The 26,236-nt window shown below is 56.5% G+C and overlaps 1 protein-coding gene across 19 annotated transcripts in view; it reads left to right on the forward strand.

Moving 5' to 3' along the window:
• PTPRF (protein tyrosine phosphatase receptor type F) overlaps positions 1-26,236 on the forward strand; it is a 91,674-nt gene that overhangs the window by 50,651 nt on the left and 14,787 nt on the right. For 4 of the 19 annotated variants that reach the window (XM_032247241.1, XM_032247247.1, XM_032247244.1 and 1 more), the window contains 15 exons: positions 611-622; positions 6,248-6,517; positions 8,469-9,050; positions 9,308-9,444; positions 9,913-10,057; positions 14,957-15,262; positions 15,925-16,118; positions 19,290-19,316; positions 20,630-20,747; positions 20,825-21,403; positions 22,102-22,199; positions 22,395-22,648; positions 22,734-22,827; positions 23,447-23,665; positions 24,027-24,181. In XM_032247241.1, the coding sequence (XP_032103132.1) occupies positions 611-622; positions 6,248-6,517; positions 8,469-9,050; positions 9,308-9,444; positions 9,913-10,057; positions 14,957-15,262; positions 15,925-16,118; positions 19,290-19,316; positions 20,630-20,747; positions 20,825-21,403; positions 22,102-22,199; positions 22,395-22,648; positions 22,734-22,827; positions 23,447-23,665; positions 24,027-24,181 (3,190 nt within the window). The remainder of the gene's footprint in view (positions 1-610; positions 623-6,247; positions 6,518-8,468; positions 9,051-9,307; positions 9,445-9,912; positions 10,058-14,956; positions 15,263-15,924; positions 16,119-19,289; positions 19,317-20,629; positions 20,748-20,824; positions 21,404-22,101; positions 22,200-22,394; positions 22,649-22,733; positions 22,828-23,446; positions 23,666-24,026; positions 24,182-26,236) is intronic. The other 15 variants (XM_032247243.1, XM_032247246.1, XM_032247249.1 and 12 more) reach the window with 10 other exon arrangements.

Raw genomic sequence — 26,236 nt, forward strand, 5'->3', positions numbered from 1 at the left:
GGGTGGAGCCCTGCCCTCCTCAGAGCCTGGCCTACCTGTGCCAGGGCTACCAGCTTTCCCTTTCTCTCCAGGGACCTGGCTGCAGGGTCACCCCTGTCTAAAACAGGAACAGTGCCTTTCTCCCCACAGGTGCCCAGACGTGCTCCTCACGCTGGTGGTGTGTGTATTGGTGGGGCCTTCCCCAAGGTGGCCGGGCTCTAGTGGCTCGTGTACCTTGGCAGGTTTGGGGGCTGGGTGGGCCTTAACCCCAGAGCCCAGTCCACAGGGTTTGTCTGAGCTGTGGGGTGTGTGTGAGGCATGGGGGCCTGCCTGTGCCCCATTTCCACCCACCCCGGCCCCACTCTCAGCCCTCCTGGCACCTGCTGGCAGGCCTCAGCCCTGTCCACCATGTCCTCCATGAGTCCTGAGTCTTTTGTGAGCGATGTGGTTCGTGTGCTCCCGTGTGCATGTGTGTGCGCGAGGGGGCACAAGAGTCTTGTCTCGCCTCCATGCTGTGTGGGCAGATGAAGGTTGGCCTGTTTTTACTCTCTCTGTGTTTCTCCTTGTCTTTTTTTTATTCCCTCCTCATCTTCATCGCACTCTGCCATCAACCCAAACTCTCATCTCTCAGATCAGCGAGAAGGTTGGTCCTTTTCACTTCTTATCCATCTACAGTTCGCCCGTCGATGGGACGCGCCCGTCAGTAGGGCCCAGCGGGCTCGGTCAACTCCCTCAGGCTCGCTGCAGCCGTGCCTGCCCGCCAGTGTCTTGTTTGGGCCGGCGGGCAGGCAGGACCAGGGGTGGGTGGGCAGCCCCCTGACCTGCATGTTCCTGCTGCTTGAGTCCCTGGTGCACTATGTATGTGCATGTCCCCTTAGCCTGGCTCTCCAGCAAGGGTGGTGGGTCGGGCATGCTGCATGGCATGACACTGCACCCCACCTTTGCACCCAGGCCAGGCCAGCTGTCTGATCCAGGTGGTGCTCAGGGATGGTTGTGGGGGGCTGTGGTCAGAGAGGTGTAAGAGCTGTAGTGGTTTCTGTGCACCTGTGGGACCTTTCACCGTCCTCCCCTCCTAGAGACCCAGGCTCAGCCGAAACCACTGGAACACGAAGGGAAGAGGCTAGAGTAGGCTGTCCTCCCAATATCCTGTGGCACAGGTCAAAAGTCCTGCAGTGTCTACCCTATCCTTGAGGCCCTCAGGTCCTCCATCAGGGCTCAGTGGGGCAGCCAGCCTTGGTCTGCCTCAGGGAGCTTGGTGTCCATGGCACAGGGTGAGTAGCGTCATCTTGGCACACTGAGGAAGTCTCCCATAAGGTTGTCTTTTCCTTCTCCAGCCAGATCCAAATTAAGATCCTCCTACCTGCCCCAGGCCCCTCTGCCCAAGCTTCCAGCTAGCTCCCGTGTCTGTCTGAGGGTGGAATTTATTTAGCCCACCAGCCAGCTAACTGACATTCCTTAGCTTGGTACTTTGCATTCAGACTCAGGTTGCCTCTACCTGGAGTGACTAAATGGTCAACTGCAACTTAGCAAGGTCTATGTAGGAGCCTACAGGTGGCCCTTGACCACTGGTTGGGAAGGGTTTCCTGGAGACTGTCCTTGAGCCCGTTCCAGAGCAGACCTGTTTGGAGCTTGGTCTTCAGCCCCACCCTTGGAGCCAGACCTCCACCGCTGATGCTGGGGTTGGCAGCAGGGGCTAGTGGTCATTCATCTATCACATGGCCTGTGTGGTCAGAGGAGACTCGCCTGTCCACTGGGCTTTGGGGGTTCAGGGCAGAAATGTAGGACAGGCTGAGTGCCAGGGAGCAGACCCAGGCCATCCTGGTTCCCTCTGCCACATCCTCTGTGGCTCAAGTTTCCTCTGTGAGGGTGAGGGAGCCAGTCGAGAGGAGGGCTGCAGCCTCGACTCAGATATCAGCCCTGAGCATCCATCCTATGCACTCCTGAGCTCTAGGGCATTCGTTATACCATTTTGCTGACCGGGCAGATCTGCCAGGGTCTTCTGAAAACAGTCATCAGCAGAGACAGCCCCTGGCCCACAGCGGCTCCTTCCATGCCCCTTCCTCCACCCTCCTGGTCCCTCGTGCCCACCCTTCCCCCACCCCACCCCACCCTGTGGTCCCACCAAAAATGAGCACATGCACAAATATTTAGCGGGAAGGCAGAAAGGAGTTGCTAAGTATTCTGGGGGGATTTGCCGGGCTCGTAATTTGTTTGGTGCTGATAATTGCATCTTACATTTTTTCAGCTTTACTTAAAACTGTGTGCTGGGTATGCCGGCATTTAATTACTGCTCTGCGGCAGCCACAAGGTTATTTATTAAAGAGTTATTTTATCTTGATACAGTGGATCCTGCCCCTCATCCCCTCCTTAATGTTGTGTTATTTTCATCAGAGAAATTTCCCCGAGTGAATGCAGATTGCGGGGCTGCCTCCCCCTGCGATTAGGCTGTCACTCCACTGAATGCTGATGCCTCTGGGCGCCGCACCGCCCTATTATAGGGGGTTGTCAGCGCAAATAATTAGACTTAAAAGTTACAGCTGAAATATAATCCAGAAATGGCAGGGCCCTGTTTTGGAAATTGTCTATAAAATGTCAGTACTAAGGATGCACGGGGAACAGTAATAGACCGGCATTGTTGGAGCCTAAGATTAGACCCTAAGTGCATTTTTCCCAGCTCTAGTTTTTCCTTCCCTGCTGTTGCTTCTGTCAATAGACTGTCCAGGGTGAGGCCTGCTCCTTTTCGGAGGCCTGTGCCTGCAGCAGTGGGCGGAGGATGGTTGGGGCTGCTGCAGTGAGACGCCAGGCACTCCTGCCTATTGGCACGGGGGTGGCTGTCTGGGCAGGTCTAGGATGCAAGGCGCCATTGGCACTTGGGATCCCAGGAGGTTGTCCCTTGCCTCTGTTTCCCCTGCTCTTCCTCTATAGGCATACCGTGACCTCCCTCACATGGAAAATGTCTCAGCTGCAGGGAAGTGTCTGCATGGCTGAAGCCCAGGGTCCTTGTGAGAGTGAAGGTGGTGCACCCAGGAGCCTCTGGCCCTGAGGTCCTTGCCTGGCATTGCAGATGGCCCTAAAGACCACTGTTGACCTCTCACACTCATCCCTAGCCCCTGGAGTTCTCCCTGCCACCCGCATCTAAGAGGGAAAAAAATAAACACAACTGTTCTGTGTTCCTGAAGCGCCTCAATTTCCTGATAGCGTCAGGAGTTGGAGGCTTTAGAAGGCGTGGCTCAGGGCATTGGCCTCATCTCCAGGGCTGATGCATGAGGTCTGCCTTTTGGCCTGAAGACCCTGCCCTCCAGGGACTCTTTAGGGGTAAAGTCCAGTCAGGTTTCTAGGTTGGTGCCCAGAGTTTATTGGCCAAAGACCTACTTCCTTCTGCTGGGGCTCTTTGTCCTGGTATCCAACGACCTGATTAGGCCCCAGGATTCCACCACTGACTAGGGTAAAGCCTGCAGTCATGACCTCTCCCCTGGCACAGGCTGTCTAAGCGCCATCCTTCTGCCTGCTGGAGTAGCTTCCTCTCCTGCCAGCCTCTGCTAATTCTGATGCTTCTGCCCCTCAATAAAGAGTTTCTGGGTCTTTTTTTTTTTTCAGGCCTGTCAGCCAGGGCTCAAAAGTTTTTCATCACACAGACCAATTCCTACTATGTGTGGCTTGGTTTTAAATTAGTTCCCTTGACTATGAATGGGTGACGATAGCATCTACAGCATGGAAACCTTCTGTACCTAGTAGGTGCTTAAGAATAGCTTCCCTTCCCATGAAGAGAAGGAGATGGGGCACCCACTGGCCGGGATGACAGGAGAGATTTGGTTCATTAAGGCTGCTTGCTTCTCTGTGCTGCCCCCAGCCCCCTTCCGTGGCAGGCCTGAACCTGAACTGCAGGGAGACCTACCTGCCTGTGCCCGTCCCTGAGGCCCATCTCCAGAGCAAAGGGAGGGCACACACCGCCAGGCTGGGTGGTGGTCCTGGCTGAGCCTCCTGCTCTCACCTTGGACCATTTAGGGAGCATGCTCAGAGAGTCCTCTGTTGCCATGAGACACTTGCCAGCCATGCCCCAGGATCCACCTGTTCTGCCATAAGAACTGTGACTGTGCCATGCTGTCATCATTGGTAGAGACTGCTGGCACTAGAACAGATGACAGAAACCCACTTATGCCAGTATAAGCAAAACAAGGAACTCTTGTGTTACAAACCTGAAAAATGTAGTAGCCTCGGTGTTGGGCAGGGTGAGATCCAGGGACTTAAATAGGTTGACCAGGCATTTGTCTGTCTTTGTCTCTGAGCTCTCCTCTTGTCTGCCGACATCGTTGTTCTCAAGCAGCTTTTCCTGTGTGTTGGAAGAAGCAATCCCCAGCTGCTCGAAGCTTAGCTACCTCAGTAGAGAGAAGGCCGCTTTTCTAATAGTTTCTGCAGAAGTCCAAAGGCTGTTTCTCCACAGTCAGATGTCGGTCACACACCCCATGTACCAAGAATGGGGGTAGAAGTGGCTCCCTAAAGAAAATGGGGATGCTGATTGATTTGCGGAGAAGGCAGAACCCTGAATGTCTACAAGACACTCTCAAGCCCTAGGTGACCCTGGGGCACAGATCCAGCCCACAAGCACCGGTCAGTCAGGCCTGGCCTACTCGGGGGCGGGCAGTGTTTGGGTTCTGTCTGCAGCGCCGAAGTAAGGCAGGCTGTGGAAGGAGTCGAAGCAAGTGCTAAGTTAGGTAGGGGCTCGTAGTCTGGGCCGAGGAGTCACTGGGAGCCATGCAGGAGCTTGTTAAACAGGGAGTGGTATCAGATTTGCACCAGCTGTTTGTGGAGGGCCCATGAGCAGGAATTGAGGCAGGGGACGAGGCAGGACCACCAAGGCAGAACCCATTGCAGCAACCCAGGGAAGGACAATGGTGGCTTGGACTTCGGTAGTGGCAGTTGCCTGTGTGTCTGGAGAGATACATGGATTTGAAAAGTGTTTTAGACCACCCCGCCGACAGGACCTAGTGACATGCTGAATGTCTCATCTCTGGGCCTCAGTTTTGACCCCTGTACAGTGAGGTCAGACATTGGACCAGGTGGTCTCTGCAGTTGCTTCTAGCCCTGGTTCTGTGATTTGGGGCTGTGCGAGCCGCATAGTCTGGTACTTATAGTGGAGATGCTCCCAATGTGGTGCTGTGGGGTCTTTGCATGTCTGGGCTCCCTAGCGAGGATCCTCAGAGACCAGTGCTCTCAGCAGCGCTCTCAGGTACTGACTAGCCTACTGCCTGCCTCCTCCGGCCCTGCGTGTGAGAGTGCCCGTGTAGGACACACCCTGGCCTCTGCTCACCAGCTGCATGGCCCATCTGCATGCCAGGCATGCCTGTCCACGGCTGGGTCTTGTCACCTCCCTTCCCTCTGCATGCGCCTGCATCTGTGCCTCGCTTACAACTTCAGGGGGGTAGTATTAGTCTGTACCCTGGACTGAGAAGCTCAGAACAGCTTCTAGCCAGGGGAGTACAAGGCTGGAGGCTGTGGCCAGGCACAGCCACCCCTCCTCCCCTTGAGACCCTTGTTTGTTGGCGCAGGAAGCCGTCTGTTCGGCGCCCTCATCATGTTACTGCCATCGTCATGCCCATCCTGCCCGCGGACCACGTCCCTGGCCTGCCCTGACCCCTGCCCCTGCCCAGCCCTCCTAAAGGCAGCCCCTTTGCTTGGGTTCCCAGGTTGTGCCCTGAGCATGGCTGAGACCCGGGCAGGTGGCCCTTCCACTTCCCTTATTTCTTCCCATTAGGCCATGGCCTGGAGGGGGGAGGCAGTGACTCCACAGCAGATGGCTGTGTCCCTCTGGACTGACCTTCTGCCCCGCCCAGCCATGCTCTGAGGACCCTCCACCCTAGGGCCTGCTTTCTCTCCCTGGTGCCCCAGCCAGGAAGGAGGAGGCAGAGATGAGCCATAGAGGACAACCTGGGTTGTGGTCCTGACAAGGCCTGGCTTCTACTGAGTCCCTGTGTGACCCTGGGCAGACAAGACCTTCCTGGGCCTCAGCTTCCTAGGCTACAAATTGGGAGCTTGGTTGCAAGATCTCTCATTGTGTTCCAGACAGTCCCTCAATGTGGGAGCCACTTCTAGGCTGGAGTGGGTGGGGTAGGAGTTGATGGCGAGCTGGGGTCCGGCGGTGCCACCCCTCCTGTCTCTGAGTGTGGGTTTAGCTCTGCCCAGAGGGGCTTCATGGATGACGGGCCCCTGCCCTTCCATGCAGCCGCATGTCCTGCCCGGTCTGTGAGTGCCTCTCTCCCTCCTCCTGCAGTGCGCCGTGTGGCTCCTCGTTTCTCCATCCCTCCCAGCAGCCAAGAGGTGATGCCAGGCGGCAGCGTGAACCTGACATGCGTGGCAGTGGGTGCGCCCATGCCCTATGTGAAGTGGATGATGGGGGCCGAAGAACTCACCAAAGAGGATGAGATGCCAGTTGGCCGCAATGTCCTGGAGCTCAGCAATGTCGTCCGCTCTGCCAACTACACCTGTGTGGCCATCTCCTCACTGGGCATGATTGAGGCCACAGCCCAGGTCACAGTGAAAGGTGAGTGTGGCAGGTGCTGTGACCAGTGCCCTCCCTGTCATCCGGGAGGTCCTGTTGGCAGGTGAACCTGAGCTGGCTGCCATGAGCACAGGCATGGCTGAGGAATTCTTACCCTTTCCTGGGTGTCCCTTCCCTGGGGTCTTCCAGCCCTTAGAGGGAGGAATGGGTTTCCATTATTAGCCGCCTTAATGATAATAGTTAAGGCACATTGAGTTCCTCGGGCAGACGTCATGCTAGCAAACACAGTTTATTTTGTTTTTTAATATGTTACCCTGGGAGATAGGTGCTCTTATTATTTCCATTTTTCAAATGAGAGAACTGAGGCACAGAGAGGGTATATCACTTGCCCAGGGCCACACAAAAATAAATGATAGAGCAGGGAATTAAACCCAATGTGGTCTAGATCCATAGCTTACCCTCCTAACCACTACATAGCACCAGACCTTCAGGTTTAATAGCCTCCCAACAAGAAGGATGTGGTAAAATAGTAGGGGGAAATGGGTTGTCTCTGACCGAGGGGAACAGGCAAACATACATTACACATATGTTGCATATATATAACAGATTCTGGCCGGGCGAGTGGCTTACTCCTATAATCCTAGCACTTTGGGAGACAAGGCTCAGAAATTTGAGACCAGTCCGAGTAACATAGTGAGACCCATCTCTACCCAAAAAAAAAAAAAAAAAAAAAAAATAGCTAGGCTTGATGGCACACACCTGTGGTCTCACTTACTTGGGAGGCTGAGACAGGAGGATCACTTGAGCCCATGAGGTTGAGGCTGCAGCGATGCAGTAAGCCATGATCACACCACTGCACTCCAGCTTGAATGACAGAGGCAAGACCCTATCGAAAACCAAAAAAAGATTCCTTCCTGGTCTCCCTGCTTCAATTCTCAACAGCCTCTGATCCATGATCTATTTTGCAACTTGAGTGATCTTCAAAAACTGTAATTCAGGATCATGTCACTCCCTGTTAGGAAAGGGAGAAACGCTGTCCAGTGGCTTCCCGTTGGTTTTAGGACGCAGATCAGGGTCCTTACTGGGTCTCCCAGGGCCCCTGGCCTCCCACCCTGTCATGCACCAGCTGTGCAGACGCACGCTGCTTCCAGTTTCCCTTGATCCTTGCCCAGCGCCTTCTGTCACTGGCTCCATGTACCCCTCCAGGCCTCAGCTCATTGATGCTTTCCTTCCCTCATCACCCCATCCAAGGAGATTCCCTGGATTTTACTTCACCTCAGCACCCTAATTCCTGCTGTCCTTGCACATGCCAGAATCATGAGTACGACCGTCTCATTTATTGTCTGTCATACTGAGGTATAAACTCTGTGAGAGCAGGGATGTGACTATGTGGCATTGTAGCCCCAGCCCCAGTGCAGTGTCTGGCATTGAGTGAGTGCTTGTTCATTATTTGTTGAGTGATTGTGGACTCGGAACCTTTCCACTTAAATTTCAGCCAAGCCACAGGGTCTATGGGCCAGCATCCCTATCACTCCTCCTAAAACTCAGAGTTAGTCCCTTAGGAAATACCTCCCTTTTCCCTGCCTATTACACATACGCTCTACCAGGTGGGCTCAGGTGACCTGCAGAGACAGATATCTGCTACCCAGTCTGGGTGCCTTTCATCTGCATGGGACTGCAAGGGCCATGTCACCTCCAAGTCTATTTGTTAGATGAGTCGTGTGCTGATGTGAGGCTCCAGTGAGTCCCATTGATATGTGTACATACTCAATGACCGAAGGCCCAGGGGGCACTGACGGGCCTGGCTACCTTCTCCCACTTGTGCCTTCAGAGGTCACCATAAGCTTTTCCGGCCATTTTTCAAGGTAGGCTGTGTGTATGAACCACACTCCGGGGGACACCCCACCAGGTGTTGTGGATAATCCCCAAATATAGAGTTGGTTCCTGAGGATCTTGACCTCAGGCAGCCTTTAGCCTTCCACTTTCTCCCCAGCTCTGCCGAAGCCTCCAATTGATCTTGTGGTGACAGAGACAACTGCCACCAGCGTCACCCTGACCTGGGACTCTGGGAACTCGGAGCCCGTGTCCTACTATGGTATCCAGTACCGCGCAGCGGGCACAGAGGGCCCCTTCCAGGAGGTGGATGGTGTGGCCACCACCCGATACAGCATCGGTGGCCTCAGCCCTTTCTCAGAATATGCCTTCCGCGTGCTGGCGGTGAACAGCATCGGGCGAGGGCCGCCCAGCGAGGCAGTACGGGCACGCACAGGAGAACAGGCGCCCTCCAGCCCACCGCGCCGCGTACAGGCACGCATGCTGAGCGCCAGCACCATGCTGGTGCAGTGGGAGCCTCCCGAGGAGCCCAATGGCCTGGTGCGAGGATACCGTGTTTACTATACTCCGGACTCCCGCCGCCCACCGAGTGCCTGGCACAAGCACAACACTGATGCGGGGCTCCTCACGACCGTGGGCAGCCTGCTGCCTGGCATCACCTATAGCCTGCGTGTGCTTGCCTTCACCGCCGTGGGCGACGGCCCTCCCAGCCCCACCATCCAGGTCAAGACACAGCAGGGAGGTAGGTGGGGGCATGCTGGCTGGGCAGCCGATGGCAGAGGGAGTAGACTGAGATTGTGGTGGTGCCTCTCCTCCGCCCTCGGCTGTGAGGTTGGGGGCCCTTGGGAGGACCAAGGCGCCATATTCCATAGATGTGTAGTCTTTTGGGATGTAGGATAAGGGTGCGAGGTTAGGGCCTGCCTTCCTGGGCCCCGTCGTCCCTAGGCACCCCTGAACTCACTCAGATGAGGCTGACCTGCCTGGTGTGTGGTGTTGCAGTGCCTGCCCAGCCTGCGGACTTCCAGGCTGAGGTTGAGTCGGACACCAGGATCCAACTCTCGTGGCTGCTGCCCCCTCAGGAGCGGATCATCATGTACGAGCTGGTGTACTGGGCGGCAGAGGACGAAGACCAACAGGTGTGCAGCAGGCAGGGAACACAGGGGCTTCTGCGACCGGCTTAACCCAGGACGATGTTCTCTGGATTCTGTGGCGGGTGTGGGCACAGCCTCTAAGGTTTCTGCTGGATGCTTTGTGGCTCACGAGTACCAGGGCCCACGCAGCTTGTGCGATTCTGGAGTCATTGTTACCCAGTGCTAGGGGCAAAGTTCCCAGGGTCTGCCTTGGGTTTCCTAGGCTCTGTGGCTCGCATGACTGGCAGCGCCCTAAAGTTTCTCCAGAAGCCATGTGTCCCAAGTGACTCCTGTACCCATGTGGTCTGTGAGGCATGGGCTTAGCCCTGAGTTCCTTGGTGTGGGCTTATGGTGTGGAGCCAGTCCTGGAGCCATGGTGGGTCCAGAGGTGTCACATTGCAGCCCATGTTGGGGAATAACCTCTGAGTGATTTTTAAGCTCAGAGCTATCAGTGAGTGCTCCCTGCTCTTCCAGCACAAGGTGACCTTTGACCCGACCTCCTCCTACACACTAGAAGACCTGAAGCCCGACACACTCTACCACTTCCAGCTGGCTGCACGCTCGGATATGGGGGTGGGCGTCTTCACCCCCACCATTGAGGCCCGCACAGCACAGTCCAGTAAGTGTCTCCCGAGTCCACTGCCTGTTACACCTGGGCTGGGACACACACACACATACTTTCCTCTTGACCATATGGGTGGGATGGTCAGGTCTGCTGGGCCCCAAACTGGACTCTGGCCTGGGCTCTGAGCCTGGACCTCGGGAAAGGGCCAGGTAAGTGCCTCCCAGTCTGTCCAGTCCAGGCGGCTGCTGCCCTTCTTGCTCCCTGCCCAGCCTCCTGCCCCTCTTCCCGCCCTCCCCCACACGCTGCCCAGGTAAGTTCTGTGTCTGTGCCTCATCTCCGTCCCCACTCTGTGCTGGTCTACTATCTGATGGGCCATCCTCGGTGGGTCTGCCACATCCCAGACCTGCTTTGGCGACTGTTTCTCATCCCCATGGCCCTGCATCTCATCTCCCCATCACCCACATTCCCTTCCTCATACTCCCAATGAAAGTTACCTGGGAGCCATGTGATCACCTGAGCTAACTGCACTCGGGGACAGGTCTGAGAATGCAGCCGTGTGACCCAGGCTGCTCACATGTGCATTGCGACCATGTGTCCATGCAGGAGATTGTCTGCAAGGCTGTCTGTGTGATGACTCTGGTGTTGTGTGTTACCGTGTTCCTCGTATGTAAGACTCCGATGCTGCAGCTGTGTTGGTGGCACTGCCCGTGAGTGAGTGAGTGTGTGCGTGTGTGAATGTGACTGTACCTGACCACCTGGCCATGTAGCACCTGTTTACACACGCATCAGTGGATCTTGGGCAGGACCCTTGTCTTTGTGGGTGACTTTGTGGCCTGACCCTTTGACCGTGTTTGTGGGTCTCTGTAGCCCCTCAGATGGTAGACTGAGTGTGTGTTTGACTGAGTGCGTGTGTGGTTGCTGCTGGGCAGCACGCAGCCACAGTCAGCTGCTATGTGAGACTCTTGTGACTATGGCTGGGTAGCATTGTGGGGTTGAGATGGTGACCACATCTGATGTGGCCATGTGATGACCATGAATGTGGCGGTGTCTGAAGTGGTCCTTACGATGTGGGACCATGTGCATGTACCAGTGATGTCAAGAGTCTCTGTGTGTCCTTGTGTTCATGGATTCATTCCAGAAGCACCTGCTGTGCTCCTGCTGGGGGCCAGACCCCATGCACAGTACAGGGCTGGCAGCATGACCAGACACATGGCTCTTTGCCCATGGGGATCTCACAGTCCAGCAGGGCAGACGACATTACACCTATAATTACTCAAATGAACTTTTTAATTTTATTTTATCATTTAATTTTATTTATTTATTTGAGACAGAGTTTCACTCTTGTCACCCAGGCTAGGGTACAATGGCACCATCTTGGCTCACTGTAACTTCCACCTCCTGGGTTCAAGTGATTCTCCTATCTCAGCCTCCCAAGTAGCTGGGATTCCAGGTGAACACCACCACACCTGACTAATTTTTGTATTTTTAGTAAAGGCGAAGTTTTGCCATGTTGGCCAGGCTGGTCTCTAACTCCTGACCTCAGGTGAGCCGCCTGCCTCAGCCTCCCAAAGTGCTGGGACTGTAGGTGTCAGCCACGTCACCCGGCCTGCAAATGAGCTTATAGTGACATTTGTGTAAAGTGGGATGGAAGAGACGGGGTGGAGAAATGATGAGACCTCCTTTTGTCTGAGGGGTCAAAGAGGGCTGCCTTGGGGAGGTGACACTTCTCCGAGGCCTGAAGGAAGGCTGGGAGCCAACTTGTAAGTGAACAGGAGCAGGGAGCACACAGGCCTCAGGTAGAGTCTGCAGGCCTGAAGACCCTCCAGCTGCAAGGCATGTGGCTATGGTCACGGGGCAAGGAGCAGGCCAATGTGGCTGCAGTGGCTGCCAGAGGTATGGCAGTCAGGGCCTTGGCGACACAGGGTAGGCAGGAAGGCCGACTCTGGCTGCTCTGTGAGAATGGACAGAGATGGTGGCCCAGGTGAGGCGATGGCAGTGGATCTGAGAACTATCAGGGATGCTGACTGGTCAGACTTGGTGATGGGTTACAAACGGGGGCCCCGGGGGAGGGAAGTGGAGATGAATCTTGTTTCTGGTGTATTGACCAGGGAGGAGAATGGTGCTGGCATAGGATAGGAAATGGGGCAGAAGCAGGTGTGAAGAATACAGCTGGTGTCAGATACCCAACTTCAAGATGCGTGTGCCATCCACATGGCAGTGCTCGGCAGGCTGTGGGAATCCAGGGCTGGGCTCGAGCTGTAGGACCCTGAGAAGAAAGACTGCAGATGAGAGGAAATCAGGGGAAGGGGAAGGGAGCAACTTGGAGGTTGGAAGGAGAGAAAGTTTCAAGAAGTAGGTGAGATGCTGCTGCTGAGCGGTCAGGAGTACCTGTTGGACTGAGCAACGTGTGGCCCTGGACACGAAGCTTGGTGGCTGTTTCACGAGGCCTGTGGGTGATGAGGAAGTGGAGGCAGCAAGCCCAGACATTGCCAGAAAGTGTAGCTCTGAGCGAAGGAACCACTGTGGCTGTAGAGAGCTATGGGGCTGAGGGTGGGATTTTTCTTTTTTTTTTAATGTTTGAGACAAAGTCACTGTCTCCCAGGCTGGAGTGCAGTGGCACAATCTCAGCTTGCTGCAGCCTCTACCTCCCAGGTTCAGGTGATTCTCCTGCTCAGCCTCCCAAGTAGCTGGGACTATAGGCATCTGCCACCACACCCAACTAATTTTTGTATTTTTAGTAGAGACAGGGTTTCACCATGTTGGCTAAGCTGGTCTTGAACTCCTGACCTCAGGCGATCCCCTCCGCCTTGGCATCCCAAAGTGTTGGGATCACAGGCGTGAGCGACCGCGCCCAGCCTGGGGTTTTTCTTCTAAGATGGGGAAATCTCAAGCGTATTTAAATGCTGTTAGAAACAGTCAATAGGAAAAAAAGAAACCACGGAAAAGAGGGTAACTGGTGGAGTCTCGGGAGGTGGAGAGAAGGGGTGCGGTGTGGGCGGTGTGAGAGCTTAGCCTTGGACAGGGTGGCTCAACTCTCCATTCTAGTGCGTGGAAAGGAGAGAATCGCTGCAGATGCAGGCAGGGTGGGTGGTGTAGCAAGAGCTGGAGGGAGAAGCTGTGAAAACTCGGTCCTCTCTGCAGAGTGGGAGACGTGGCCATGCGCCGAGAGGAGGGAGGCAAAGGGAGCTGGAGATCTGGGGAGCGTGGGGGAAGGGAGACTGTGTTTTGTGTAAAGTGGCAGAGTGAGCTGGGCATGGGGCAGAAACAGGCAGCATGGAGGGTCCTGGAGGAGGAGGCCTCTGGGGATGTGTGCATAGGGTGCCAGCCTGCCCCAGTGCCACTGTAGAGAAGGCAGGGGAGAGTTGGATTCATCTAAGGCTTGGCACAGGCCAGAAAGGAGTATGGAAAGATCAGGAGGCGAGGGAGCTTGGGATATTGCTGAGAGTGTGGTAGGTGGTGGGCTGTGGAGGCTGAACATGGAGGCTGGAAAGGACAAGGTTGACAGACAGGCATCCCAAGGAGCTGGTGAGCAGGCACAGTGCTCCGGCCTTGAGTGAGTGACTGAGCTGGGACAAGGGGATGGTGCCGGCGAGTCCATGATTCTGGAAGGAGGGCCACCCCTGGTACTGGCAGCCTCCAGGGCATGACCACAGCTGTGTGGGGGAGGAAAAAGCCTGGAGATGAGGGGGCTCTGGTGCCAGTGGGTCAAGGACCTGCTGAAGTCCCCATGGCAGAGGGTGGTGACAGAACTTGAAGAGGAAACCTGTGCATTGCAGCAGAGTCCTCGGTGGGGGTGGAGTCTGGAAGTGTCACTGGGCACAAGGCGACACATGCCTGCCTTCTAATTCCCAAGGAACCTGTTGAATGAGGTCACCTCTTTTGGTGGGTGGTACTTCTCCACATGAGGCCATTGGCATTCATGTCTGGCCTCCAGTCAGTGGTTACCTGTGGCTCTGGCAAAGAGGCTGTGTCCAGGCAGGCACAGGGGAAGGCTGCCTTATGCCAAAAGGGCCGCTGGGGCCACTCCTCCTCAGAATAGCAGGACTGCAGGCACAGCAGACGGAGCAGTTCTCCATATGAGGCTGTGTGTGCAGGTGGCAGTGGGCTGGCCATGTGCTTGTGTGTATCTGCTATCGTGTATGTTTTGTGTGAGATGGTGTGTGTGTGGGAGAGAACCTGTGTGAGATAAACTGTGTCAGAACTCTGAGACACTGTGTGTGTATGAGAGACTGTGTGTGAGAGACACATGTGAGACACTGTATATGGCACTATGTTTATGTGTGAGACTGTGTGCCTAAGACACTGTGTATGTGACACGACGGATATGTGTGTGACTGTGAGACACTGTGACATGTATGTTTGTGAGACTGTAACTGTATGTGACACTGTGTATGTGATGTGTATGTTTGTGAGTCTGTGACTGTGTGTGACTGTGTGTATATGACACTATGTGTATGTGCGAGACTGTGAGAGACACTGTGAGACTCCAAGACAGTGTATGTATGAGACACCCTGGGTGTGTGACACAGTGCGTGACAGTGTGAGAGACGTGTGTGAGGCACTGTGTATATGACACTATGTGTGTGAGACTGTGAGACACCAAGACTATATGTATGAGACTCCCTGTTTGTGTGACATAGCATGTTACTGAGAGACGTGTGAGGCACTGAGACTGAGACACTGTGTGTGTGAGACCGTGTGTGTGAGAGTGTGTGTGATTGTGTGTATATCACCATGCGTGCAGGGGGCAGGGCAGGGAGGGAGGCAGTTCAGAGGGAGTCAGGTGTCCTTGGCGAGAGTGGTGGCAGCCTGCCTGGAGGGACCCTGGGATGGCCATTTCAGCACCTGAGGGGTAGCTGACCCGGGTGAGTCTCTAGTCCACTGTGACTCAGTCATTGTGCCTGTGATCCCCACCCTCCATCTGCTTGCTTCCCCCCCATTTGTCTTCCCCAGCCCCCTCTGCCCCTCCCCAGAAGGTGACGTGTGTGAGCACGGGCTCCACCACGGTCCGGGTAAGTTGGGTCCCGCCGCCGGCCGACAGCCGCAACGGCGTTATCACCCAGTACTCCGTGGCCTACGTGGCGGTGGACGGCGAGGACCGCGGGCGGCATGTGGTGGAAGGCATCAGCCGCGAGCACTCCAGCTGGGACCTGGTGGGCCTGGAGAAGTGGACGGAGTACCGGGTGTGGGTGCGGGCACACACAGACGTGGGCCCTGGCCCCGAGAGCAGCCCGGTGCTGGTGCGCACCGATGAGGACGGTAGGCAGTGCCACCGGGGCGGGAGGGAAGGCGTTCTGCCTCAGACACCACTCCCTAAGCACCCCAGACCTCCTTTCCCTCACACAGGCCCAGGTCGGCTCATCTTTCTGGTTCAGGCCTAATGGTCCAAAGTGAGAAGATGTCACTTACGGGATAACTTATGCCCAAATCCCAGCCTTTGGGGCTGTCTCCAAAGCAACTGAAACCTTCATAGGCTAAGATAGGAGAAGCAGCCTTAACTGAGATTTAAAAGGTCAAGATTGGGAAGATTGGTGTAAAAGATACTCAAAGTAGAATCAGCAAGATGCTGTTGGCTGGACAGTGGCATGATTTGGGGCCTAGCAAGTGTCAGGACAGGTTGCGCTGACTGGGGGTGGTCAAAGACCTGGTGCCCCACCTCCACCTGTTCTCCCATGTCGACCCTCCCCACCAAGTGAGAGGCCTGGGCCAGAGGGGTGGGCGGGGCCGGTCCTGGGCTCTTACTCCTGGCAGGCAGAGGGAACCTTCCGTGTTCCTCACCAGGGACAGATGACCTAAGGAAACTATATCAGGGCCTTTCCTAGGGGAGTGGGGTGCAGAGGCAGGGCCCTTGAGTTTGCTGTGACCACCTGAGTCAGGGTTAGTACCTCCAGGCCTGACTTCCTTCTCTGCCTGACCCCTAGTGCCCAGCGGGCCTCCAAGGAAGGTGGAGGTGGAGCCACTGAACTCCACTGCTGTGCGTGTCTACTGGAAGCTGCCTGTCCCCAGCAAGCAGCATGGCCAGATCCGAGGCTACCAGGTCACCTATGTGCGGCTGGAGAATGGCGAGCCCCGTGGACTCCCCATCATCCAAGACGTCATGCTAGCCGAGACCCAGGTGCCTCATTGGGTGGTGTTGGGGGGCAGGGTGAGCACAGACCAGCATACACAAGTTCCTTTTTGGGGCCCAGATATGTCCCTCTACCCCGTCTGCCCTCAGGAGTGCGGTGACGGCCTTACCTTGGTTGTGAGACCCGAGACGTTTGGCAGTGTCAGGGGTTAGGCTGGGGTTGTTTTTGTTGTGTTGTTTTGTTTTTGGAGGCAGAGTTTCACTCTTGTCGCCCAGGCTGGAGTGCGGTGGCATGATAGCTCCCTGCAACCTCCACCTCCTGGGTTCAAGCCCAGGCTAGAGTGCAGTGGTGCAATATAGGCTCACTGCAACCTCTGCCTCCCAGGTTCAAGCCATTCTCCTGTCTCAGCCTCCCGAGTAGCTGGGATTACAGGCATGTACCACCATGCCTGGCTAATTTTTGTATTTTTAGTAGAGACAGGGTTTCACCGTGTTGGCCAGGCAGGTCTTGAACTCCTGACCTCAGGTGATCCACCCTCCTCTGCCTCCCAAAGTGCTGGATTACTGGTGTGAGCTACCGAGCCCCACCAGGCTGGGTTTTGAGATGTGCCTTTTCCCTAGACAGTGCTGGGCTGGCATCTGCTTCTTCCACAGAAAGGGTAGGGAGAGTGCTCCGGGGCTCTTACCCCACTGCCAGCCATGGGTCCGTGGCTGCTGCAGACCTCTGTAAGTAGCCAGGCAGGGTGTTCCTGCTCCTGCCCCCCAGAGAATGGCTCAGCTCCCGATGTTCACTCCCAAGGGCTAGGCCTGCTGGCCAGCCTCACATCTCCCTCTTTATGTGTCTGTCTTCCTGGGAGGATGGTCCTGCTCGTGGGCTTAGGGTGAGGTCCCTGGGCTATTCTGAACATTGGTTGCTATTCAGATGAAGAACTTGGAATGCTGGGAGGTCATGAGAGTCGTTTGGAATTATTCAGCAAGTAGGTGGCTGCTCTTGGATAAGAAGCCATGTCTATGGACCCCTAGGAAACCCCTAGGAAAGGGCACTCGCAGCTGCTGTCATGAGCCTCCTCCCAAAAGACCTTGCTGGAGAGTCTCAACACCTGGTGTGGTGCTCTCAAGATCTCCCCATCCAGGAGTAGGGCCTGAGGGACCTACACACCCTCCCCATCCAGCCTTTCACCCCTGCCTAGGCGGAGAGCAGGGGTGCATGTACCACTCCATGCTGTACACATTGTGCAGAGGGGCGGGGCTGCCCACATAGACAGATGGGAGCCTCACCCCTCCAGCTGTGTTTAGCCATCTAAAGCAAAATTCCTTTCTGCCCAGAGGGTGCTCTCTTCCCCCTCTCAGCCTGCCCAGTACTAAGGTACCCAGGATGGAGGAGGCGGATGTGTGCACCCGCCTGCATTCCTGGGGCAGGTTGAGGGCTCCTCATGGAGCCTCAGTGAACACACCTACCCAGAAACATCCTGGGAATGGGTTCCCCCAGCTCCTCCTCTCTTAGGGGGCCAATGGCCACAGCTGTGGCCAGTGGGGTTCCAGAGAAGCCACTTCGAGTGCCCCCTTCTGGTCCCAGGAGGTTTGGAAGGGAGCTGGGCCAGAGGCTCAGGGACGCTGCTGTTTTAGCCTCAGACATCCCATCATGGGGGTGAACTAGAGTCTGGGCTCATGGAGGACACTGAAGATGGAGGCCTGCCCTTGTAGCCCCCTTGGGACTGGGTCATTCTGTTCCTCGCCAGTGGGAGAGCAGATGGGGCCTGGTCCTGAGCCTGGCCACGGGGCCCAGCTGTTCTGAGCTTCCATCAAGGGCACCACATCCTGTCCTTCACCCAACAGCACCATCTGCTCAGCTCAGGGCCCCCATCAGGCCTGAAAGAGCTATGTGGTGTGTGCCCTACCTCCACCTCGGAAGTGTGGAGCCAGCCCTGTCTCCTTTTATGCCTGATTCCATCTCCCTGCTTCCCTTCCCCTCTCATGGCCTTCATTTCTCTCCTTGCAGCCTCTGTTTTTCTTTTGTTTATTCTCTTCTCTCTTCCTCCTTCCCTCTTCCCTCTGCCATTCCTCTGACCCCTTCCTTTCATCTCCATTTGGTTTCATCCTCTGTCTTTCCCTTCTTTCTTGCCCTGCCCCTAGTGCAGGACAGGTTCCATATGAGAACCTCCGCTTGGTTGGGACAGCCCAAGTCTCCCCCCAGGCAAGGAGACTGGAACAGGGGTGGGCCAGCCGCACCCTATAGAGTCAGGACCATGCACTGTCCAGAGCCTCCTCTCATGTTCTGTTCCATGCTTCTCTCAAGGACTTTCCAACAGAGTGTCCCAGGACAGGAGGAATGTAGGCCACCCAGCATGGGGACCAGTGGACAGAGGCCACACTGGCACTGTGGGGGCGGTTGGGCCGGAGGACCCCAAGGTACCTCCAACTTGGAGACATCATGGACCGTCCCGTATGATGTTTCATGGAGACCTCACAGTCCCTCCACCTGTCCAGCCAGAATACCAACACGCACCAATGGCCTGCAACACTGCCAGCCCCGAAACGTTCCTTCCTGCCTTGATTCTCAGACACCCCGAGGAAGGAACAGGGTTATAGGTGGTTCCCCTTGCCTGTGGGCTGCAGCCCAGGCTCTAAGCTTGGCATTCACAGCCTTCATAGTCTTGCTGCTTGGCTTACCCTTTGGCCCACCCTAGCCACAGTACAGCTCTCACTGTTGTGGGACACTTCTGCTGCCTGTGTGATTATATAATGTATGATCACATCTGGGATGCTTTGCGGGGTGGCAGGAGACACTGAGTAATCATTCCATGGCTGCAAGCATAGGCCAGGACTGTCTGAGGCAAACCAGGGCATACGGGCACCCCATTCATCCCTCAGTATCTTCCTTCCCCTCAATCTGAGCTATTGAACCCACCCCCCACATCTGGCAGCTCCTCCTTCAAAGCACCTCTAGCTGCTTTGTGTTCCTGGGCCCCTCAGTCAGCAAGTCCTCTCCCTGGAGGCTGCCTGCCCTCCTGGTCTCCCTACCCTCCTCAGCCCTGGCACACACAGTTGGTGCCCAGTGAGGCAGGGACTCGAATCTTTGAACTGGGCATTGTCCTGGGGTGCTACCCCCATGGGTACTTCAAGACCCAAGCTCTCCCTCTGCTCTCCCTGGGCCAGTTCCCCTCCAGGTCAGAGTCCTTCACCATCCTGTCTCCCTTTCTCTCCCTCTTCCGCGGTCAGTGGCGGCCAGACGAGTCCGAGGACTATGTAAGTAACAGGTGTGCGAACGTGGACAAGACCTGGGTCAGGCTGGGCTCATGGGACACTCCCCCTCTCCCTCCTTTCCTGCCAGCCTGTGCTGCCAACATCCACAGGGCACCAGCCACATCTGGAGAAAATTGGCGTTTAGACGCCAGCACTGAGCTGAGCAGCGATTGGCATTTCCTCTAATCCTTACTTCTCGCCTGTCGAGCAGCAATTTGAGGCCAATGTTCATGATCGACCAGGGCCCGGCCCCTGCTCGGGCTAGACAGGGATGGAGTTAAATCCGATCCTGATCGTTAGGCCTTATTGATCCCTGGAGTGAAAAATCACCTGCTTCAGGGCCCAGGCTGGGAGGGCAGTCTGGGGAGTTGGGTTCTGGCATTGGTGCATTCTGGGGCCCCAACCCTGGGACTCTCCAGCTGGGGCAGGAGGGGCCCATGAGGGGGTGGTGGCGACTGCAGGGGCCCCACCTAAGGCCAGAGCTGGAGGGATACCAGGGTTGGTGACAGCTCTGTTCCCACTGCACGGTGGTCCCGGCCCTGCTTCCCACTTTTCTCTCTGTGTGGTGTGGCTTAAACCTCCCATGGTGTTTCTTGGCATGTCCAGAGATAATGGGTTTGCTGCAGAAGGGTATATGGGCAGGGTCTGCCAAGGTGGGAGGACATTGCCTGGTTGCTATCTGAGGCATCACTGGAAACAGATGTGGAAGCCAGTTCCCCAGGTGTGAAGGTTTTCTTATTCTCCTGGCCCCTCCCCCACCTTTCTTGAGATACTGCAGGGTGTAGATGTTCACAGAGTTAGTGGTGTATATGGTGGCAGGTGGAGTCCTGACTGGGTCCTATAAGATGGCACCTTAGCCCACCCCACTACCTTGCTCTGTGTGTGCATGCATACAGTCGTGTCCACAGGTGGCCTTACGCCTGCTTACGCAGGAACTGTAGGCTATGTTCATGTGGGTGCCAAGAGCCATGCAAGGTGCTGGGTGCGTGCGAGGCTGTGCCCTGTGTGTATCCTCAGCCACTGTTCCCAGTGGAGTGAGGGAAACAGTCTGGCCCTTTGTTCTTGTCTGAAAGGAATAATGAGCTGTCTGCCCCAGGCGTGCGGCTCCTGGGGTGGGCGGGTCCTCCTAGGCCTGTATCCCACCTGCCTGTTTCCTCTCCAGCAGAGACCAGCCTTGTACAGCCCCACCTTCCACAACCCCTGGCCTTGTATGTGTAACCAGGGGCTCCCCTCGAGCTGGGGTCCTGGGGTCCCTGACAGGGTCTGGCCTCTCTCTGCATTCCTGTGATGGGAATGGACCCCTCCTCCTCCCTCAGGAAACCACTATCAGCGGCCTGACCCCGGAGACCACCTACTCCATTACTGTCGCTGCCTATACCACCAAGGGGGATGGTGCCCGCAGCAAGCCCAAAATTGTTACAACAACAGGTGCAGGTGAGTGAGGGGTCAGGACAGAACTGAGGGCGGGGCAGCAGGAGGGCAGCGCGAGAGCCCAGCTCCTGGTCCTTCAGTCCCAGGCCGGCCCACCATGATGATCAGCACCACGGCCATGAACACTGCGCTGCTCCAGTGGCACCCACCCAAGGAGCTGCCTGGCGAGCTGCTAGGCTACCGGCTGCAGTACTGCCGGGCTGACGAGGCACGGCCCAACACCATAGATTTCAGCAAGGACGACCAGCACTTCACAGTCACCGGCCTGCACAAGGGGACCACCTACATCTTCCGGCTTGCTGCCAAGAACCGGGCTGGCCTGGGTGAGGAGTTCGAGAAGGAGATCAGGACCCCTGAGGGCCTGCCCAGCGGCTTCCCCCAAAACCTGCGTGTGACAGGACTGACCACATCTACCACGGAACTGGCCTGGGACCCGCCAGTGCTGGCAGAGAGGAACGGACGCATCACCAGCTACACTGTGGTGTTCCGAGACATCAACAGCCAGCAGGAGCTACAGAACGTCACGACAGACACTTGCTTTACCCTCACTGGCCTCAAGCCAGACACCACTTACGACATCAAGGTCCGCGCATGGACCAGCAAAGGCTCTGGCCCCCTCAGCCCCAGCATCCAGTCCCGGACCATGCCTGTGGAGCAAGGTGTGTGCTGTGGACATGGCAGCCCTACCCGAGCTTGGCTGCACCTGGGGGTCTCTGCTCTCCTTGACCCACTGACTTCTGGCAACCGTGATCCACCAGCCTCTGGGGTGTGACCTCCAATCTCTCATGACTGTGACCACTAACCTCTAGTGAATGGGCAGCACGTTCTTGATGCCCTGACCTCTGCTGTCCTTGACCTACTGACCTTTGCTGTGTGACCTTCTGATCTCTCGTGACCTTGACCCACTGATCTCTCTTGACTGTGTCACTATTCTTGGGTTGCAACCTTCTGATCTTTGGTGTGTGACACTAATCTCTTGGGGCCATGACCCGCCACCCTCTAGTGAACATGCTCTAGGGTCACATGCTTCTCATGACCGAAACCCACTGACCTCTGATCACTCTGGCCTGGTGTCCATCGGCTCAAGCTTTCACAGTCGTGTTTCTGGAGATTGTGACCCTGGTTGCCGTGGCATTCCCCACTCTGTTCACTGCTTGCTGTGGAAGAGCTTGGGCTGGGAGTTCAACTGTGCCATTTGAAGCTGGCTGGGAGTGGGGCACTTGGTACTCTGCAGCCATCCTTCAACCCCCCATTCCCCAACTGTTATCTCCTCCTGGCCATTCACCTTCCACCCTTCAGCCCATTCACCCCACCTCCTATACCCAGTAGAGCTGACACTCTCCTTCTGCCTCTGCAGTGTTTGCCAAGAACTTCCGGGTGGCAGCTGCAATGAAGACGTCTGTGCTGCTCAGCTGGGAGGTCCCTGACTCCTATAAGTCAGCTGTGCCCTTTAAGGTGAGTAAGGGCCATGGCCTGCTGAGCCCAGCACACACACAGGCCTGCTGAGTGCTGTCATTCCAGTCCTAACCCACGTGCACCTGGCTGTGGAGCAGGATTGTGGTTGTGGTTGTATATGCATGCACTGTGTCTTGCAGCCCATGGTAGGTCACGTCACCCAGAGGCAGGCATTGTCCCTTCTGTCCCCCACAGATTCTGTACAATGGGCAGAGTGTGGACGTGGATGGGCACTCGATGCGGAAGCTGATCGCAGACCTGCAGCCCAACACAGAGTACTCTTTTGTGCTGATGAACCGGGGCAGCAGCGCGGGGGGCCTGCAGCACCTGGTGTCCATCCGCACGGCCCCCGACCTCCTGCCACACAAGCCGCTGCCTGCCTCTGCCTACATAGAAGACGGCCGATTCGCCCTCTCCATGCCCCATGTGCAGGACCCCTCTCTCGTCAGGTGTGCACACGAGGCGTCAAAGGAGGCGGGGCAGGGCTGGAGGCGGATGGTGGTGACAGTCCTGATTCCTGCCCTGCCTACCCAGGTGGTTCTACATCGTGGTGGTGCCCATCGACCGTGTGGGCGGGAGCATGCTGGTGCCAAGGTGGAGCACACCTGAGGAGCTGGAGCTGGACGAGGTGCCTGGGGAGGGGATGGGGACACTGACAGCCCCATTGCAGTGATCGGCTGTGGCCTTCCTGCCCTGAGCACTGGGCCAGTGACTCCCAGATCCACTCCCCCAATTGAAATCTCTCTCCTGGCAGCTCTGGCTGTCAGACCAGCCCTCTCTGGAGAGAGAGACTCTGGGGAAACTGCCTAGGAGTATTCGCAGAACTCCGGGGGGCTTACCGAGAGGTGGGCATGGTGGAGATGCCTCTGCAGGTCTGGAGAATGCCTGCCCTGTAGACTTCGCAGAGTCTCGCAGATCTAGAGGCCATGGAGGGCTTGGTGAGCCCTGCGGCCAGGAGTCCCTGAAAGTTTGAAATCCTTTAGCCCTTTCTCACAGCCAGTGTGGAAGCAGCCTTCTCTGGTTAGGTTGGGGCAGCTTACCCACAGGGCTTTTTCTCGTGGGCTAGTGGGGAGGAGCGGCTTTGCAGTATCTGGCATTACTCTCTGGGGGTAGTGGGTTGGGCAGGTGTGGGCTCTTACACAGAAGGTGAGCCTTGATCTCGGCCCAGGGAGCCGACATCCCAGGCCACGGCTCTAGGGCCAGCATGCTCCAAGGCCCCGCATGACCCCCGTGCTCTGCTCTGCCAGCTTCTGGAAGCCATCGAGCAGGGCGGTGAGGAGCGGCGGCGGCGGCGGCGGCAGGCAGATCGTCTGAAGCCATATGTGGCTGCTCAATTGGATGTACTCCCCGAGACTTTCACCTTGGGGGACAAGAAGAACTACCGGGGCTTCTACAACCGGCCCCTGTCTCCGGACCTGAGCTACCAGTGCTTTGTGCTCGCCTCCTTGAAGGAACCAGTGGACCAGGTCTGCCTGAGCCACCTTGGCTCTCAGCACCCTGAGACCCCAGGCCTGGCCTGAGACTAGGCCAGTCTCAAACACCACCAGATCCCAGGTCTGCATCAGTCCGGGGGCTTCAAGATCCCCAGCCTGGGGCCAGCCCCAAAGACCCAAGACCTGTCACAGAGATCCTAAGATACACCCCTGGGACCCAAAGGCCAGACTTAGTGTGGCTCCAGAGACCCAGTCCTGCCAGGTCCACCTTGTAGGGTCTGGGAGACCAGGCCCAGGGTAACCCAGACCCAGAGCCCTTTCTCCAGGGATGGCAGGCAGAGGGTGGGGGACCTCCCTCTGAGCTCACAACTTGCTGTTCTCCACTGGGCCACAGAAGCGCTATGCCTCCAGCCCCTACTCGGATGAGATCGTGGTCCAAGTGACACCAGCCCAGCAGCAGGAGGAGCCTGAGATGCTGTGGGTGACGGGCCCCGTGCTGGCAGTCATCCTCATCATCCTTATTGTCATCGCCATCCTCTTGTTCAAAAGGTGAGCACTGCCCTCAGCGCTCCGGGGAGGGCCACCTGCCCTCGCCTTTTGGGCCCTCTCCGAGGGTGGTGCCTTGCATCCGGGACCCTGGGCCTCAGGCTCAGCAGGAAGGCAGGAAGGGTAGAAGCAGTGTGTGTCTCCCTACGTCTGCAGGCCTGCATCTGTCAGGTGAGGGAGCTTTTGTGTGGCAGTCTGGGTGTGAGGAGCTGAAGCCTCAGAGGGTTGTCCCATGTGCATCCCTGGCACGTCTATCTGTCTGTGTTACATGAGTGTGTCTGTCTCCTCTTCAGTTTTAAGACACCACCATCTCCTGGGCTCCTACCTCGAGTCCCTCCCTTCTGCCACCATTTCTGGATGATTCCCTGGCCCCGCTCTCCCACTTAGGCCTAGAGAGGTCGAGCTGTAGACCCACAGGCTGCGGATGCTCACTTAGCAGACATGATGGATGGCCTGCTGTGACCATGCCATTCGCTGCTGTCTCAGCCTCAGTGTGTCTCTCCCACTCAGTTCTCTCCCTCGGTAGTTGCAGGCACCCACCCTAGCAGTCTCCCCTTCCTATCCGTGCACCTCCAGCCCGAAAGGGATTTCCAAAGATTTAACTTTGTCACTCTTAGTTTAATACCTTTTGGTGGCTCCCAACATAAAGCCCAGCCTCTTCAGCTTGACAGCCTAACACCTGGCTAATCTGACCCGTCACCACTCCTGACACTCCTGACACTGTGACACTGAACTAATTCAGTGCTCAGGCCCACACAGGCTGTGCCCTCTGAGGATCTGCCTCCCCCTGCCCACCTGGCAACAACAACCTCATCATTGAGGACTCAAGTCCAGGCTCTGGTGCCTGCAAGGCCTTGCCCAGCCCCTACCCCTTCCTAGCACAGCCTTACATCTGCCCCCTATGGTGCTCACTGCAAACACAGCTGGGCCTGTGTGCCAAGCCTTCAGCCCCCAGCACTGGGCTGATCCCACAGGCATGTCAGTGAGCACCTGGCAGATGAAGACAGGCTGGTCTATGTCTGAGCACATCTCTGCGCCATGCAGGAGTGCCTATATTCTGTGCTCCTACCCTGGACCCACTGCCCCTTCCTCCCAGGGTAGATGGACCTGTGGGCGGGTCCCTGAAGAGCGTCGCACAGACACACTCATCCTTCCCACTTCCACCTGCATTCTGGGTCTGTCCAGAGAGGTGGATCCCCTCCCTGTGAATGTCACGTGGGTACCATATAAGGGGCCTGCAGGCTCCCCGTGTCATTAGAGGGCTAAGTGCTTGGTGGAAACTGTGACCGTTCCTTTCTTCTGTCCTTGCTTGTCTTTTGGGACCTAGTAAACAAGAAAGGTAGGAGTCATTCCTTCTCTCTTCACACACCTCCCCTCTACTTCCAATCCTTATGCACTTCTTGGGCCAACAGGGAGGGATGACGCTTTGACCAGAAGTCCCCCAACCTATGGCTTTAAGCAGCAAAATGTCCAGTCAGCTCAGCTGGCTCCCCGGTCCAGGACTGAGTCCTCATTGGTATGAGGAGGCAGGTTCTGTCTCTCTCTTGCCAGTTTAACTCTGCAGAGGATGCTCCTCTGGGGCACATGCATAATGCAGACTGCATTGCTTTCCCTGACCGTACAGAGCTCACCAGAGCTGCCACCGGGCTCCCAGTTCTCGGAGAAGCTGCCTAAGTGCTGCAAGAAACAGTCTTGCCTGTGTGCAAAGAGCACTCACTGTGTGGAACAGCAGAAGGCATGTCCTGGTTCACATCTGAGCACACTCACTCAAATTCTTCCCCAAGCACACACGTCTGCAGACCACAAGTGGCCTCTGGATCTTTGTTTGCAGCTGAACCCTATGATCTGTCTCTGACTCTGCCCTTGTAGCTGAGAAAACAGGCCAGTGAGAGAGGACTCTGGCCAGCTAGGGTGACGCCTTCCCCGTCCCTCCCCTGCTGCCCTGGGCATTTACCTTGATACTTTGAGGGCCAGAAAGCTGGGGTCTCCTGTGCTGTTTGTGTATTTTATGTGTCATTTGCATGTTTATTCTTCGTGGCTCCTGCTATTCAGCTGGGT

The sequence above is a fragment of the Sapajus apella genome, unplaced genomic scaffold, assembly GCF_009761245.1.
Source record: "Sapajus apella isolate SASKATOON/1434 unplaced genomic scaffold, GSC_monkey_1.0 scaffold62, whole genome shotgun sequence".
NCBI lineage: Eukaryota > Metazoa > Chordata > Mammalia > Primates > Cebidae > Sapajus > Sapajus apella.